The 17946-nt window shown below is 41.1% G+C and overlaps 1 protein-coding gene across 1 annotated transcript in view; it reads left to right on the plus strand.

Annotated features, from left to right (window-relative positions):
• The window catches only part of AFF2 (ALF transcription elongation factor 2), a 369137-nt gene that overhangs the window by 329004 nt on the left and 22187 nt on the right, over window positions 1-17946 (plus strand). The window contains exons 11-16 of the mRNA XM_063084949.1: window positions 131-1135; window positions 2706-2827; window positions 6720-6942; window positions 11858-12135; window positions 12646-12709; window positions 16127-16263. Of these exons, the coding sequence (XP_062941019.1) occupies window positions 131-1135; window positions 2706-2827; window positions 6720-6942; window positions 11858-12135; window positions 12646-12709; window positions 16127-16263 (1829 nt within the window). The remainder of the gene's footprint in view (window positions 1-130; window positions 1136-2705; window positions 2828-6719; window positions 6943-11857; window positions 12136-12645; window positions 12710-16126; window positions 16264-17946) is intronic.

Consider the following 17946-nt stretch of genomic DNA (forward strand, 5'->3'; position numbering starts at 1 on the left):
ATGTTTGTATACGTGTGAATGGTCACTTAACATCCAAAGCTGTTATTAGCAAATAGTCATTGTACTGAGAGTTCTCCTGAATTATTCCCAAATGTGAAATTTTTCCTTGCTACTGTTTCTCAATCTGCAGCCTGAGCCACCCTCAACCAACAAGTGGCAACTGGATAAATGGCTTAACAAAGTGACATCCCAGAACAAGTCATTTATTTGTGGCCAAAATGAAACACCCATGGAGACAATTTCTCTGCCTCCTCCAATCATCCAGCCAATGGAAGTCCAGATCAAAACGAAGGCAAACCCCAGCCAGGTTCTGGTTGAACCCAAAGAAAGGCCTCTCCTCAGTCTCATTAGGGAGAAAGCCCGTCCTCGGCCCACTCAGAAAACTCCAGAAACAAAGGCTTTGAAGCATAAGTTGTCAGCAACTCTTGTGACAGCTTCTCAAAGGACAATTGGGAAAAAACAGCCCAAAAAGATTGAGAAGAACACTAGCATTGACGAGTTTACCTGGCCCAAACCAAATATTACCAGCAGCACTCCCAAAGACAAAGAAAGCATGGAGCTTCCTGACCCACCAAGAGGCCGCAGCAAAGCCACTGCTCACAAGCCAGTCCCGAGGAAAGAGCCAAGGCCTAACATTCCCTCAGCTGCTGAGAAGAAGAAGTCCAGAGGGCCTGGCAAGATCGTGCCAAAGTCCCGGGAATTCATCGAGACAGATTCGTCTACATCTGACTCCAGCACAGATCAGGAAGAGACCCTGCAGATAAAAGTGCTGCCTCCTTGCATTGCTCCTGGAGGTAATACTGCCAAATCTAAGGAAACCTCTGGTGTCAACCTGACCCTCAGCACCTTACTCAGCAGTGGTGGCAACAACTTAGCCATCAGCAATGAGGAGCCAGCTTTTTCATCCATTCCTGTTGGGCAAACTGAGCTGCTGTCTCCTCTACGAGATCACGAGAATCCGAAAAACCTCTGGGTGAAGATTGACCTTGACTTACTCTCTAGAGTACCTGGCCACAACTCACTCCCTGCAGCACCTGCCAAGCCAGACCACAAGGAAACTGCCTCAAAGCCCAAGCGACAGACTACGGCCACAGCTGTGGAAAAACCAGCCCCCAAGGGCAAGCGTAAGCACAAGGTAAGCTATCCATTGTGGCCTGCCAGCTGATTGTGAGCAGTGGCTGTCTGTTGTCTGACTTGATCCTGAGTCATGTTTTCAAGGAGGCCAGTGACAGTGGATTGCATACCTTGGTGAAGGCATTGATGCTGTCCACGGGAAATGCAATGTATTTGACACGACCAAGAAGGAAGCACTAGGAATGGTCAGGGTTTGGCAGCCGGTGGTGAGTGTCCAGTATGACACATGAGGGACTATGATGCATAGGAAAGAAAAATATGAAGAGTCCCCTTCCCCAGGCAGCCAGTCCCTGGAGTCAGCTCCTTAAGGGACTTCTGCTTTCACGTCTCATTGCTCTGCAGTTTCCCAGCTCAGCAGCAGCAGGGCACCCAAGTACCCCCAATGTCCAGATGCATCCTCAGGGCCTTGTTTATTTCCCCAGACAAGCATTAGCATCCCCACAGTCCAATTATACTGTGAGTCTCTTGACCAGACAGGTGTACTGCCCAGCCTGCTGAGATCACTGATATATGGGGAAGCCTTGACTTGTGAAAACCTCACCTGCAGGAGGTTAGGGCTGAATCCCATGGCTACAAAGTATAATCAGAAGGTGAAATCCAGAATGGCTCTTTCTATTTGAAATATGTCTTGAGAGATGAGTTTGTATTCACTACACTCATTTCTGTTTTATCTCCAGATTTCAGTATATTTTCTTACAGTAACATTATCTCATGGTGAGATTTGGGTAATCTCATTTGTGATGGCTGCCATTGTGCCTAAAAAGGAGGTTCCTAGTCCTTTTCCCATTTCTTTTGTTCCTTTCCAGAAAAGACTTATGGCTAGAAATGGCTCAGAATCCTCATTTAGGAGAAGCCCCACCCCCGGCCAGGTGGTAGTACTAAAGAGTATACTGCAAGAATAATATGTCTCTATTCACTTGTACTTTACGGGTTAAAAAACAGAGGTTATCATCTCCGAATTGTGCACCCATGTATCCAGTGAGAGTATTCCAAAATAGGGAACAGAAGGTCTGGGGCCCTTTCCCTACTACTGATTCTCCACTCTTAGTGAGACTCAAGTACAACCAGGATTGAAAATGTACCTTCAGAACCAGCACATGTTAAGGTCCAAAGGCGTGCCTGGCACGCGGTTCATTTTCTTGCATGTTGTTGCTTGTATAAGTAACCTTTATATGTCACCCACAATCCTCATGCTTCTTGGACAGGATTTATGCCATGTTAGAGTTGCAATGTTAGTTTCTAAACTACTCATCACTGATAAGAGAAGTGTCTGAAAATTATAGATCCTCCCTACTTTTGTTATGAGATTCCCATCCCACCCAATCTTCAATCAAACGTTCACATCACAGTTCAACTCTCTCAAATGCCAACTTCTTGGAAAGACTACACTAGACAAAGCTGATTGCTTTTCTGTCTGGTCAAAGGTGCACATTTAACTCCACTACCTAATCTGGAAGTTAAAATAGAAGCAACTTGTCCATCTAGGTCACTTTTTATTTTATGTGTGAGACATGCTTGTCTGAATGTGCCATGTATTTCAAGCCCTGTGTATTTTTTTTTTCCTACTAAAGCCAACAGAAGTTGCAGAGAAAATCCCTGAGAAGAAGCAGCGACTGGAGGAGGCCACAACTATCTGCTTGCTTCCCCCTTGCATCTCACCAGCCCCACCCCACAAGCCTCCCAACACTAGAGAGTGAGTTTGCCTTGGTTCTATGTTATTGTTCAAACTTTTAAGAAATCCCCAATGAACCCATTTGGGGGATCCCATCCCACAGGAATGTTAAGTAAAAAACCAGAGTTGGTCAGTCCAAGCCTGACAGCTGTCCCCAGCCACCAGTCTAACAAGGGTGGGATAAAAGGTGTAATACAGGCTGCCAGATTTCGGGTGATTCCGTGAGCTTTTTAGCAAACTTTCTTTACTCCAATGCATACTGATCACCAAAATCAGTCAAAACAAGCTTTAAGCACTAAAGAAGGGTAAAAGGAAGTAATGAACTAGGAAGAGGAAGCATCAAGAGACACCTATTACTTTAATTTTATCACCTGCTTAGAGACAACATTCGGTTCTGATGATGATTAAGCAATTTTCCTGGAAAATCAACCTCTTGATCTTGACCTGATGACGCAGCTGCTTCCTTTCTGATGTCATTACTTAACATTAATATGAAGCTTGAAAACATTCATGCTACATCCTGAACTCCACAGAAGACAGAGGAGTAACACATTTGAGGAAGGCAGAGAGATGAACTGTCTAGGAGTTGCCCTCCCCCCGGGGCACTTCTATGTCAGGGAAAGTCAGGGATGGATATGTTAATTCCAACCGGCAGGCACTTCTTTTACCTTCTTTCTCTGTGGGATAGTTTCCACAGTTGTGCAGGAGGTCTCCTTGTCCCCTGCTCACTCAAATGACATCAGCCTTCCCTGAAGAAGTCCTGCCCTCTGTTTCTACCAAGCACTGTGACCAAGTTCTTTCTGTCTTATAAATATCACTTAACTAACAATCATGTCAGCTACTTGAACCATTCTGTCTGGGTAATTATTGCCATAAATTCATTCAACATTAGAGATTACTTCCATCAAAGCCCAGTTTTGGAGCCTATTAGCAGCCCAGAGCAGAGAAGCAATCTGGCTAACTGCTGCTAACAATTGATTTCACAGATTACTGTTTAACATCGGTGATATGGCATCAATCTGCCACAGATAAGGTATCGGAAATTAGTTATCAGCTTACATTTGTCTGGATCCTTGTTGTTTTGAGATGAAAGTGGGAAAAGACCAATTACCACCAGATCCACTCTATATAATAAGATTTGGGCCCTGGGCTGCCCCTCTCCCTGAGGATTGGTAGCTGTCTGTGAAGTGTATTTGTATTCCCTGATCTAACTTGTCTCTGAAACATCCATCCCATCACATACTTGAAGTTCTCAGAACTAGAAACCCTCTCAGTGGAGCAAGCAGACCCCCTTTACCTGAAAGTGGACCCAAGTGAGAAAGCGTGCTCCCTATGGTCAGACGTGGTCATTCCAGGGCCCTCCCCCTTCCAAGGCGGAAAGACTTTAGTGGCACACCTGTGGTGCTGATACCTCCTCAGCTCCCAGGCTTTGACCACTTCAGATGACCTGAAGGCAAAAGGAAGAGGTAGGAGCCAGTCAGGCATTGCTGCAACCATCTGTCCCCAATGCTAGTTTCCCTAAGTGACCTGGTGACCTGTCACTTGCCCCATCTTATGGAAGACAGCTGGCAAAGTATTAAGTAAAGGTCTAGTAATTTGAGTTTGTTCTCATAAAATGGTGGTTTTATTCCATGGATTTACAGTCTCTCTGCTTTTCTAGTAGGTAGGATAGCAGTGTTTCTCTAGTAGCATTTATTATTGGCGAAGGGTCTGAATCATGTTTTTTTGCTCATCGAACAAATTCAAGACTCTGAAAAAGTCTGTATTGAGGAAGAATGAAGCAAGGACTGGCCTCTTAGGGGCCGTCCTCTGGGACCCCTCTCCCCAAGCTTTGTCTGCTCCTTGGTGCCTTATTGACTCTTCAAACCAAATCCTTAGAAATTTCTATGAGACAATATTCATTTCTCTAAATGAATATTTTAAACCTAGCAAAAATGCCACACCAGACTATGACAGCCAGAGTTTCTCACTATCCAACAGAAGGATCCTGCTGAGCACCTCCCACTTCTTTAAAGCTTGAACTATATGCAGGGCCTATAAGGGACTGAGTGGGGGTTGATCACTTCTCTTGTCTGCTGTCCTGCTCTGGCCTATTGAGGGAGGCACCCGAAGAAGCAAAAACTGTTCTTGTAGTTGGAAGCCATAACAGTGACAGACTGGTCTCTAGAAAATTCTCCCTGCATGTCTTTTGCCAAGGAAGTCATTAAAGGGCCCACGGTTCCAGGTAACTACCAGGCAGATGGAAAGAGTCCAGGTCACTGGTGCTCACTGCACGGAATGCACTGAGTCCCTGCTGGTGAGTTCCATGGCAGATGGGAAGGCTTTACATGACTATAGTAGCCAATGCAAATCAAATGCCCTTCTTGCAGTCCACACTCCCTTCTCAGGCAGCTCAAGTAGTGTAGGAGTGGTCATAACTAATGATCCATTCACAGCAATGTTTGCCATCTGTACATATAAATTCCTGTGGGTACAGTTTTCCTGTAATGATTGTACGTAGTGTGGTCTACTGTTTGTGGAGCTTCCTCATGGACAAAAATCTTAATCTATATGTTCACCATCATTTTAATCGGACATCACAACTATCTTTAAATGGTTCTATATGTCAAAACAACTTTAAAAATCTATTGGCAGGTTTTTTTAAATTAATTTTAATCAAGTAAGGTAATGGTAGAAACAGTCAATTTTTAAAAAATTTTGCTGCATGATAAAATTAACATAGGATCACATTTGTGACAAAAGTTGGAGAAGATGACACATATTATTACAATTGGCAAATTTGTGCAACACAGTGGAAGTGGAACAAGGAGACTGCATTGACTTAGACCATTTCAGGAAATCAGACCACTTGAATGCTTGTTCATCTTTGATTTGTTGCTTTGAGATATTGTAAATCTATATTTCTACACACTGGCTGAACTTGACCAAGAGGAAAACATAAATTCTTGTTGGCTTAATTTGCTATTGAAAATTGTAGTCAATAATCATGAAAAGTAAATGGCTGAAGAGTGCAATATTAGTTGTCTAAGAAAAGATTAAAATTCAAGTAATCTTCATTGATTAGTCTAAGACAGTAACTAAAATGAAAATCCATGACCCAATTACCATGTTAAGCAGTTAGCATAAGGTTTTAGTTGTTCTGTTTTATTTGAAGTCTCGGTCTTTTTGATGGTGCCCATTTAATGGGCAGATAAATCAGTTTGAAAGCACAGGAGCACTTTTTGGATTGTAGATGTGTTATGTCAATATGACCAAAAAAAAATTTTTAAATGGAGTTTTGCAGAGTGGAGTACATCAGTACTTCGATATAACAATTTAAGGTTAGGGGCTCATTATGCCTTGGCATTGGGGTAGAACATTTTGTACATACAATTTGCAATATGTTACAATAGTATTTATTGCATTATTTATTTCTAAGTAATGTATAAGCATAGTATTTCTTAAGAAAATATCCTTTCACTTATTGTTTATTGTACCATTTATTACATGATTATGCAGTTAGGTCCTCGGGCAAAATAAGTAGGAACCATACTGAAATATTGGATTAAAGTCTGCATTGTATTTTCCATAAAAATCTAATTAACAGTAATCTTGAAAGGTTGCAACTATCACACTGTAGCACACTCCATTAGACATTTACACTTATCATGGAATTCTGCTTCAAAAACATGTTTATTCTTGGATACACATGTATGTATATATAGAGAGAGATAGAGAGTGAGAGAAGTAGAGAGAGAGAGAGATATCTATATAAATCTATCGCTATGTCTACATGCATTTTTATATACTCTTCACCATAGGTAAAGGGTCATCAATTAAAATATTGAATTAGCTCTAAGTAACAGCATCATGGTAATAATCATTATAAACAGAGAGGAGACTTGATAACACCCTACACTTTTTGTTTCCACAGAAATAATTCATCCAGGAGAGCAAATAGAAGAAAAGAAGAAAAACTGTTTCCTCCCCCACTTTCCCCACTGCCAGAGGACCCTCCACGCCGCAGAAATATCAGTGGCAATAATGGTCCCTTCAGTCAGGACAAAAACTTCTCCACAACCGGACAAATCACTTCTACCAAACCTAAGAGAAGCGAAGGAAAATTCTGTGCTACTTTCAAAGGGATATCTGTAAATGTAAGCATCTTGGAAGAAATATTATAATTGGCAGGTTGAAATAAGTTAACCCAGCTTATCTTATTTGAGTTAACCAGATGGGATGTTGCAGGGGGAAGAGAGGAGGAGGTAGAGAGAAAATACAGGTGTGTGTGTGTGTGTGTGTGTGTGTGCGTGCGTGTGTGTGTACACAAATATACAAACTCTCCATTATTTCAAATCTCAAATCTCAGGATAAATTTTCATTCCAAATTATTTCTCTATCTTGCTTCCCCAAACTGATTGCACATGCAGAGATTCAGGGCCTTGGAAATCCTTTGGTCCAATCTTTTCATATCTTGGGGGCAGGGAGGACACTTTCATAATGCTAACCAATCGTTTAGTGACTAAAAGAACAAATAGATGGGATGGGATTGCCCAAGGTCACTGAACTGGGGCTGGATCTCCAAGTTGCATTCTTCTGCCACTCAGCTTTGAAAATGTGAATTGTATTCAGAAATAGTGACTAAGTAAGATGAAATTTAAAAGGTGAATCTGTTACTAAAATCGCACAGTAATGCTTCTATGCCCAACTAAAGAATCATCCAGTATTTGGATTTTCTGCACTGCTGCTTGATTAGCATAGATAATTGAAAATTTGTATCACTTTTCACACCCACGCACAGTGTCTTCCATTTCAATCAGGTATAGTTACATAAACTGTGGAAACCACCAGCAACCGTGTCACTAATGAATATTAATGACAAATGTATCTGCCTACATGTATATGTAGATGTAGTATTCACATGCATCTAGTTTCCTTTAAATGTAATATAAAAAGCAAAAGAATGAAAATCAACAAGTTTTCAAATGTCTGATGCCAACGTTGTGGGTCCTGAACCAAATGTACTCATTTAGCACCCCATGAAAGGCTGTGAGGACTCTGAGCTTTAAAAACCTCAATTTAGAGTCCTTCATTGTCTGAAATGGCTGTATTCACATACGTATCTAGGAAAATTTCATTGCTGATATATGAAAGTCATGTGTTTGTACACATAATATTTGCATACACATTTAACATGTGTTGATGCTGTAATGCTGGGAATTAAACCGTTTATTCTTGACAGTAATTACACTATTCATCTTATTTTTCATACTGAATGTAATTAATGTTATGCTTTCTTCTATTGCAAGCTTTTGGAGGGCATGCATGATATCCAGGGATTCTCTTTGTATAGTGTCTAGTATATTGTCACAAATAATTAGGTGATAGAAACAATACAGATGTTACTATGACAATGATAATGCCTATAAGAATATGCAAAGTCATTTTCACAAGAGCTAAAAATTACTGGGGAAACCTGATAAATATGACTACATTTGCAACCAGCAATGGATCATCTTTCTTAAGGAAATCACTGGGGTTCCCCATGATAGGAGTGAGCGACCAGTGCCTCTTCTTTGGCCATTTCTTCTTTCTATTAATGGTTTGCAATGTGGGAGACTTTGTGGTATAATTTTTGCCCTAGCCTGGGAGTTAAAAAACTAGACCCTTAACTCATGTGGTGCTAGCACTGCAAAAAATTTGCCCTGTGACCTTGGACAAATCATGAAACATCTCTGAGTACATAAAATGAATGGATTTGACTAGAGAGTCTGTAAGGCTTCTTCCAGCTCCAAAAGTGTTCTCAATTTTGTGCTCTCAGAGTCTTCTTTATTCCATTTAGACACGAATTCGTGTTTATTGGCTCAATGGGTGGGCAAGTGTAGACAAATGACATGTTTATACAACTTATATGATCATGACTGAATCCAGCCATTTACAGTCAAATATGCCAGAACTGGCGTCAATGCTATGTGTGTGGTGACCTGGTGTTTCAGGGTTGTTGTCACATATCTTGGCCATAGAGAGAAGTGGCACTGTCTTGGACTAACCCCACTGTTTGGTCTGGACAAATCTGGCTCTGGCGGTGGAAACATGGAGCTGGCTTAGGAGTTTTCTTACAGCTCTGATTCCTTTACATGTTTGGGTTGAATAAAATCCATGATGATCTTTAAAATATCTTTTCCAAATCCATCATAACAATTTGTAGAAGCATAGCCTCTCAGCACATTTATCTCAGTAAGCTTTAAGTGGTATGAATTATTTGATAATCAGAAGGTCCAGGATCAAGTGGAAAAGTTCAACTTGCATGGATGTGAGAAGTATCCCATTAGGCTTTTATCTTTAAAGTGACCCTGTTGACTAAGGCAGGCTTGCACACATATATTCAGCAAACACCGAGAGCACTGGGCTGTGGGCTGGAGGAGCAGTGTCATAAATCAGAGATGGCTGCAGTGCTCAAAGAGCTCTCAATCTAAGGCAAGCAATGAGACTGATGCTTAAAGGACTAGAATATAAAATAGTTGGGGATTGGTGTCATAGAGAAGAGAGAGAGACAGGCCTCTGAATGGTCCAAGGATGATTAAAATACTCATGGGTATAGACATAAGGCAGCTTTCCTGGTGGAAGAGGCATTTGTTGAGCTGAGAATTAATAGATAACTAAGGTTTAAAATTACAAAGAAGTGGATAAATAAAATGTGGTTTATCCATGCAATGGAATATTCTCCAGTCTTAAAAAAGAAGGAAATCCTGCCATATGCTACAACATGGATGAACCTTGAGGACATTATCTTAAGTGAAAGAAGCCACACACCAGAGGACAAATAGCATAAAATTCCATCTCTATGATGTCCCTAGAGTAGTCACATCTATAGAGATAAAAAGTAGAATGGTAGTTTCCAGAGGCCAGGACAAGATGGAAAAGGGTGTTGTTGTTTGATGGGCACAGAGTTTCAGTTTTGCAAGATGAAACGAGTTCTGGAGATTGGTTGCACAGCCATGTGAATAGAGTTAACTTTACTGAATTTATACTTAAAAATGATTAAGATGGCAAATTTTATGATATGTGTATGTTACTACAATTTAATTTTTTAAAGAAAATAAAAATAATAGAATGAATTAACACAATGTGAAAAAAAAAAGTAATGAATCAAAGCCTTTTTGAAATGTAAGATTCCACATGATCCAAATCAGGAAAGTGAAGAAAATGTCGGTGTGATCAGTTTGGTCAATGCTGAAGTCCCTGGAAGGAGACAGTCAGAGATTGGGCAGAAAGCTGAAATTAGATCAGGGATGGCCTTGAATGCCACCAAAGGAGCTCAGCCTTGAGTCTAAATTTGGGTGTAGGGTAGGGAAATGCTTGTAGCTTCACTTAGGAAGCTCAGGCCAATAGGCAGCAGATTGAGGGTCGATGGAGAACCTAGCTTGGAGGCTGGGAGTCCAGCTACGAGATTACTTGTTAGTCTCGGTGTGAAGCCATGAGTGCCTGCGCTTTGAGGCTTCAAAGGAGAAAGGGAAAAATTTGAGAATTGTCAGGGAAATATAATGAATAGGAGTTTGTAATTAATTGGATACGGGTAATGAAGAGGAAGAACTTAAAGATGAAATAGAGCAGTGGTTTGCAAAAATAGTTTTAGGACCATTATCATGTTTTAAAAAGGAATGATTTACAGAACTTCAGTATATAAATCTGATTAAAGCAGAGCAGCTCAGATGGAGGGCAAGCTGGGGAGTCTCTACCCTGCCAGGTCCAATGCCCCTAGTCCAGGGACTACCACAGTGCCCTGTAGAACTGTGCCAAACACAATTGGAAGCTCTTCACTGACATGGAGGAACCCAGTCTTAATGACAGGGAAGACCACTGTGCTTTTAACAGAAAGAGGGAACTGATTTGGCTTGAGAGAAATGAGAGGAGCTAATGGGTCGTCATGGTGGAACTATTGAGGGTGGTCACGGCAGGTCTGGAACTTAGAGAAAGGGTAAGATTGAGGTTTCTATTTGGACTGTATCTGCGTATTCTTGAGTCTGTGCCAACACATAAAGGGTTGACAATCTGATCAAGAAGGAAGAGAGCTGAGGAATAAACATTGGGGCATGCCAACCTTAGGGAGATACCAACTTAGAAGAGCAGGAGAAGGAAGAAGCTACATGAAAAGTATGATCAGACGTTGGATGGTCCCACAATTGCTGAGTGGGGACGGCAGAGTCTGCCACGTGAACATGGCAGGTGGTCTTGTGACACAACACTGTCATGTAATTCCAATTCTTACCACCTACTTTATTCAAAGTGAAGCCCTCATGAGGCTTTTACTCATTTGATTTTTGACCTGGTCAAAATGAGGTGTCACCACCTCAAGACTTCAAAAAAAGAAGGCAGACTTACATGGCATTCACTTAGAAACCAGTCAAGTACCTCACATGGGCAAAAGGGCTGCTTCAGGCTCAGTTTAGCCATGGTATTGATGATTGCAGTACAATGCCTGGTTTCCCAGTATTCTGCTGCACAGTATCTGGTATTTTGCAGAGTGATGTGAGAACTTTACTTAACCTAGAGACTGTTTCTGGATTGGTTCCCTTATCAAAAATATCCACAGCACGAAAAATATCCACATCATTATCCATTGATTGAATAATCTCTCTCTCTCTCTCTGAGTGTGTGTCTCCCCCTCCCTCTTCCCCTCTTCCCCTCTCTCCCTCTTTCCCTCAATTCCTCTCTCCTTCCCCCTGTCTCTCCGTTCTTCCTCCCTCCTCTCTTCTCCTCTCTATAGTCTTCCTCCCCTCTCCTTACATTTCCCACTGGATGTAGAACTTAGCCATGGCTGTCTTAATAGCATGACAGGGTTATATAATTACTGCACCTGATTAGCTTGGTGTTTGCTGTCATCATGGAACAAAGCTAGTGATTTACAGCATTCATGAAATATATCAGGGTCACCTATTTATCCTCAAGTTGTGTCGACTATTCTCTTTTTTCTTGCATTGTTTTCTAGTGTGCTTGACATTCAAAACATTTATGAAAAGATGTTCTGAAAAGCTGGACCTAATGAAAGCTATTTGTCCTCCTTTTTCCCAGGAGGGAGACACTCCAAAAAAGGCAACCTCTGCCACCGTGACTGTCACCAACACTGCTATTGCCACTGCCACTGTCACTGTTCCTGCCATTGTTACTGCCACTGCCACCTCCACGGCCACCACCACAACCACTACCACTACAATTTCCACCATCACCTCTACTTTCACTACTGGCCTCATGGATAGCAGTCACCTGGAGATGACATCCTGGGCAGCCCTGCCCCTACTATCCAGCAGCAGCACTAATGTCCGGAGACCCAAGCTCACTTTTGATGACTCGTATGTTGTCTCCGGATTATCATGGACACAGTTTGGGAGTGATGATTGGGAGTGGGGGCAGTCTGACTTTTCTAGGGCCATTTATGTGTCACCCCAAGTTAGACCGCAGCATAAGCTCCCATAGCCTTGAAAGTATACACCCTCCCCACCCCACCCACACACACACCTCTGTCCTCCACATCAAGAAATGTCTTTGGCCCATTTTAATCATGGAGCTTTGTTACTGTTTCCAAAGGCATGTGCTTACTTCTAGGTTGTTTTGCCCTTCTTATCATGTCCTCAGATGTGTGCCAACACAGATTTATACCTAAGCTTTGTTTGGTCAATTTGGATAACTGTAATGGTTGGCATTGGAGGATGTGGTTGTTACAGTATCATTTCAAGGTTGGTTATGATATGATTGACAGCATTAATCTGCCTTTTGCAAGGCATTGCATAAGATTGGATTTACAGTCTTTTAATGAAGAGATGAAACACTGATGTCTGAAAGAACTCGTTCTGTTTGTTTAGGGTCCACAATGCTGATTATTACATGCAAGAGGCTAAGAAGCTGAAGCACAAAGCTGACGCACTGGTAGGTTTCCTTCCTCTTTTTGCTTTGCTCCCGTTAAGGTATTACTCTTTGAAAGAAAACAAAGAAGCCATTTTACAAACAATTCAAACTTTCAATAGCATAGCCCAAGCTTGTTTTTCAATGCATTGCTGCTCTGACATAGGGAGATTGGAGATTAATTCTTTGGCACCCTAATTCCTAAAGTTCTTTGAGCTGTGTTGTCCTGTCATTACGTATTTGTCTTCTCACTGTTCTTCCCCTTGCCCCAACTTCAGAAGCTCAATGGCATATATACCATTGTCATTAACTTTAAAGTGAATTTGAAATGACTTTTGAAACTTCCATAGAGATGATGGGAGCTCCAGTTGGGTCCAGTAAACCAGAATTTGTGTGGGGCAGGGGAGGGTTGTTTACAGCTGGCTACATGGCCTCAAAAATTGGCTTTGGGAAACTTGGGTCTATAGAAAAAACTGAGCTTCTTGCCGCATTTGATAACATGTTTCCAGAGCGAAGCCCACAGCCAGGCTGTGACCCGGAGCAGTGAAAGGAAGTGTCATCATTTGAATTTCCCAAGACACTTGGCCTAGCTGCCTGCAAGGGTTTTGGCTAACTAAACCACTGAAGAGTTCAATGCATTGAGTTGTTTGACTTGATCCTCCCAACAGTGGGTCTCCACACATTACAGTCACTTGTGAAACTTTAAAATTGCCCAGATGCCCAGGCCAACACAGACTAGTGAAACAAGAATTTCTGGATCTGGGACCCAGGCAAAGGTATCAAATCTCCCTGGGTGATTCCCAAGTGCAGCCAAGATCGAGCCCCACTGTCCTAGAGAAGTGCCTAAATTCAGGTTTCTCACCTTTGACTAAACCCAAGAACAATTTGAGGTATCAGTTCAACACCATTATGTTAAAAAAACAGCATCCTCCATCTCTGCATTGTGTCCAACCAGGACTCAGCTGTCCCATGGTGTTTGACACTGGGAAGGCTGTGATGGAATACCGCAAAAGTCTCTGCCCTATGACTAGTGTGTGGCCAACATCAGCTGTCCATGCCCTTGCATCTGTCACTTCCCTACTTTCTGTCATTTTCCCCCTGTAGTCCAAATTGCTCAGCTCTTGTGTGCAGCTAACCTTTCCGTGATGTGAATTGTCACTTGGAGACAATTTTCCCCTGCTCCTGCAGACAAAAGTGACAAGGCATGCTAGGCTGGGTGCCAGTTCCAATGGAGATGCCAGCAACACTGTGCTTGTGACCACTGTATGGGTGTCAAGAGATTTGAAAGGCACTGGGTGGCAGTGCTGCTGGCTCAAAGACCAAAGGTTCTCTCTAAATGTCTTCATCTCCACAGCACTGCAGAGGTGCTCTGGAGTTTGTCCTCTGTCAAATCTGGGTGAGGGAGCCTGTAAATGTTCTTTTGACAAGCTGTTACATAAGTTGGTGAAGACTGGGATGCATATATGAGACCATATAGGTGAAATGTTTGAAGAACTGAGAAAAACCAGAGCCACAGAGATGGCATACATATGATTAAGAGCTAGCATCACTCTACCAGCTAGGGTTGTGTTTATATGTTCCCCCAAATCACTTTTGATCTAATCCACTCATGCATCCTCAATTGGGGAGGGGGTCAAAAATTGGTTCTTGGGGTGGGGTAAAAAAGTCTTAGATGTTGCAGCAGGTGTGACCCTCCAAAGGGCCGCAGTACATAAAGAAATAATCAGTATATTGTTGGCATTAAAATTTCATTGGGGGTGTGTGAAAAAATTCTTAAAAAGCTCCTTGGTGGGGTGGTAATGATAATTTTAAAAGGTTCAGAAAAAATCAGAGGAATGATATTTTTGCTATGCTCATGTTTATGCTAGCGCTAGAAGCACTCTTATAGTTCATGCCCCTCATTTTTGGAATGTGGAAACTGAGGCCCAAGGAAAGGGCATGACTTGGCCATTAATTGGCACTATGGCCATGTAATTTTCTTTGGATTTAAGTTTATGCTCCTTTTGGAGAAAGAGAGGCTTGGGCTAGATAATCTTTAAGGATCCTTTCAACTGTGGGGTTTGTGAATGAAAAGTCACTGTCCAAAATTGGTATGTAAAGATTAATTTACAAATGGGAGAGCCAATTGGAGCTAGATGACGTAAAGAAATTACCTTGTAAGGCAAAAGAGAAAGGAGATAGTCTGCATACACATACACAGTGATTTTCATAAAATCACTTTGAATTTGGCTGAAACCGATATTTCTTCACAAAAGCTTACAGAAAGGAAATCACAGTATGTCTTCAGTACATAAAGACTATGAACATTTATTGTAAAGAGAGTCATTTACAATGAGAGATTCTGCAGGTCCTGTAACTAATCATTTATAGTTGTACTTAATCCTTTGCTAGAGACAGCTACTCCGCCATTTTGAGAATTGAGACTTTCACAGTTGCATAGAAAATATTTTGATAAAAGGCATACAAGAAAATTAAAATCGCTAAATCTGCATTATATTGGTTCTTTTACATAAAATACTGTCTGAGCAGAATTCTTACATTCAGCTATCAAACACTGAAAATGTTAAATCCTGTTATAAAATACTCACTATAAAAGTGTCATATATAATATTCATTACACATAAAAAAGAAATCAGTATGTCTAAGTCAGTTTAATCGTGACCATTATCAGGGCTAAAACCTTTTGCAATAAAATTTTACTAAACTAAAATATTTAGTAGTGCTATATTTTTTGGCTTTTTGACACACTATTTCAAGCCATCATTTACAATGAAAGTGATATGATTGTTGTCAACAGTCACACTACAGCTTCACATTTTTCATGACAATAGCATCAATGTGTTATCTCCTCCTGGGGGTGAGGTGGATGTGCTCACAAAGAGTTCCAAAGCAAAGACCATCTGTGTTCTCTGGCCATGAGGCTTATGGAAAGCGGAGCTTAGTTGCCAACATTGTCTATAGGACACTGCAATGACAGGTTCGTTTAGTAAATTTAGTGAATAGAAACTAGTTGAGACATTGATTTTTGATTCTGGTCCACCAAAAAGGTAATGATAACAACAATAATAACATCATAAACCACATATGATACCTTGGCTGCATTTTTCTCTTCTCAATCAACCTCTATGCCATAGCAATAGAACCTTAAACCAGTTGCTTCCTTGTTAATACCAATTCATACATTGTCCTCCCTTTCAAGCAGAGTTTCGCAGCCTGGGCACTACCAACATCTTGGACTGGCTTCCCTCTTCACAGTGGGGGCTGTCCTGTGCTTTGCAAGACGTTCAGTAGCATCTCTGGCCTCTGCCCCCAAGATGCCCTCTCCCCAGTGGTGACATCCCAAAGTGTTTTCAGACATTTCCAAGCGTCCCCTGGGGAAAGGAGGCAAAATTATCCTCAGTAAGTCACTCGTTTATATGTCAAGTCATCTTCTTCTTTCAGTTCGAGAAGTTTGGCAAAGCCGTGAATTACGCTGATGCTGCCCTCTCCTTCACTGAATGTGGCAATGCCATGGAACGTGACCCTCTGGAAGCAAAGTCCCCATACACCATGTACTCCGAGACTGTGGAGCTCCTCAGGTGAATGGCCTTTCTGCAGTCACCTTCTTAAGTTCATTTCAGTCAGAATTAGAAGCTGATGTGTTTTAAAATATTATCACTTCCACATATTAATGATTTTTCAAAGGCATCTTCTTCTTAGAAGTCATCATAATTAGTTCGTGCCATTTTATTAATGTCATAGAAAATTGGTAATTGATGGACACTGCTTTTATAAATTATCCCCTTCAGAGGATATAATGGGAGTGCTAAAATTTGCAATATTCATAAAATTAAAATGAAAACATAGCGGGTGGAAGTGAAGTATAATCATTTCACCGTTTGGCATCGACTTGTCTTTTCAAAGGTGCAGTTTTATAATTAAAAAAAAAAAAATAGTGGTGCTCTTAGGATTTCTATTACAAACCATGTTTTCTAAGAATTTCGATCTTGGTTATTAAAAAGGGAGGGGGCACTGTTCCAATTCAGAGTCAGCATTTAAGGCCACAGGTGCAGAATAGACTTTCCACACATCTGGGATAAGGGAAACAGACGAGGTGGTAGCAGGGGGTAGAGGTAGAGACAAGAGAATATGAGAGGGTATGTTAACTGCTCACATTATTTGTTTCATTTACATTTTAAATGAAATTTTTTTGCCTGTTGGTCTTGGTGGAGTAGAATTTGTGGTTTATCAAAGAATTCACAGAAGAAGGGGAAGTAGCAGTAGAAGAAGAAATATTTCTTCTGGTGTTTTCTAGTGATTTACAGATATTTGTAAAATTATTTAATCCACCCCTGAATAGTGGATAAGCACCATCATTAGCTGGATGGACTAAATAATCGCTTTTGATTGACTGAGCAGTTCCTTACCTGATAGGCCCTCACATCCCCGTTTCCTCTGCCTCAGTTAATCAATATTGCCAGGACTGGTTTTTACTATCTTGCTTGTGTCTGCACAAACTGTTACAAATCTGAGGATATTTGTACCTAAAATTTCAGACAAACATGGGACAGATTTAGCATGCATATTTTCCCTGTGAAGCATTCTGAAAGATCAAAGAAGGGAACTATTTAAAAACCAACTCTGCTCACACAGAATCAGAAGTTTACTTAGAGACACAAAAGTAGGGAGATTATGACGAGAGCTCCAGCCTCGCCTGCCAGGCAATCGGCAATCTTTCTCTTAGTGCAGCTCTGAGAGGTAGGCCTCAGGGAAGAGTGTATAGGATTTATTTCTCTTTGACTTATTTTATGTACTGTAGAAGCCACCACCACCACTCTGTAACTTTTAAGTGGAAATTGATTTCTTAGTCTCTTGTCAAGGATACCTGCAATTTTCAAAGATGCAGACGATAAACATTCTGGCAAAAATTATAAGGATTCAAAATTGAGAAGTAACAATGAAGAAACATGGAGACAATTTATGCTCTCTTTTCATTCAAAAATGCAAATTAAAACAAGGCACTTTCAAATGCACAAGAAAATGTGATAATTGTAATACCTAGTATTTACCCAATTAAAAAAAAAAAAAAGAGCATGGTGAACTAAGTCTCTCCTACGCTGCTGATGGAAGTGGAAGTTGATCATTGTGAATTGAGAGCGATTTGGCATTGTGTAGGAAAGCCATAAAAATGAGCATTTATATTTTTTGATTCAGTACTTCAGCTTCTGGAAATTTGAGTTTCATTTACTGAAGAAAATAATTGTCAGTGTAGAACAAGTTAT

The sequence above is a fragment of the Cynocephalus volans genome, chromosome X (genome assembly GCF_027409185.1).
Source record: "Cynocephalus volans isolate mCynVol1 chromosome X, mCynVol1.pri, whole genome shotgun sequence".
In the NCBI taxonomy this organism is placed as follows: domain Eukaryota; kingdom Metazoa; phylum Chordata; class Mammalia; order Dermoptera; family Cynocephalidae; genus Cynocephalus; species Cynocephalus volans.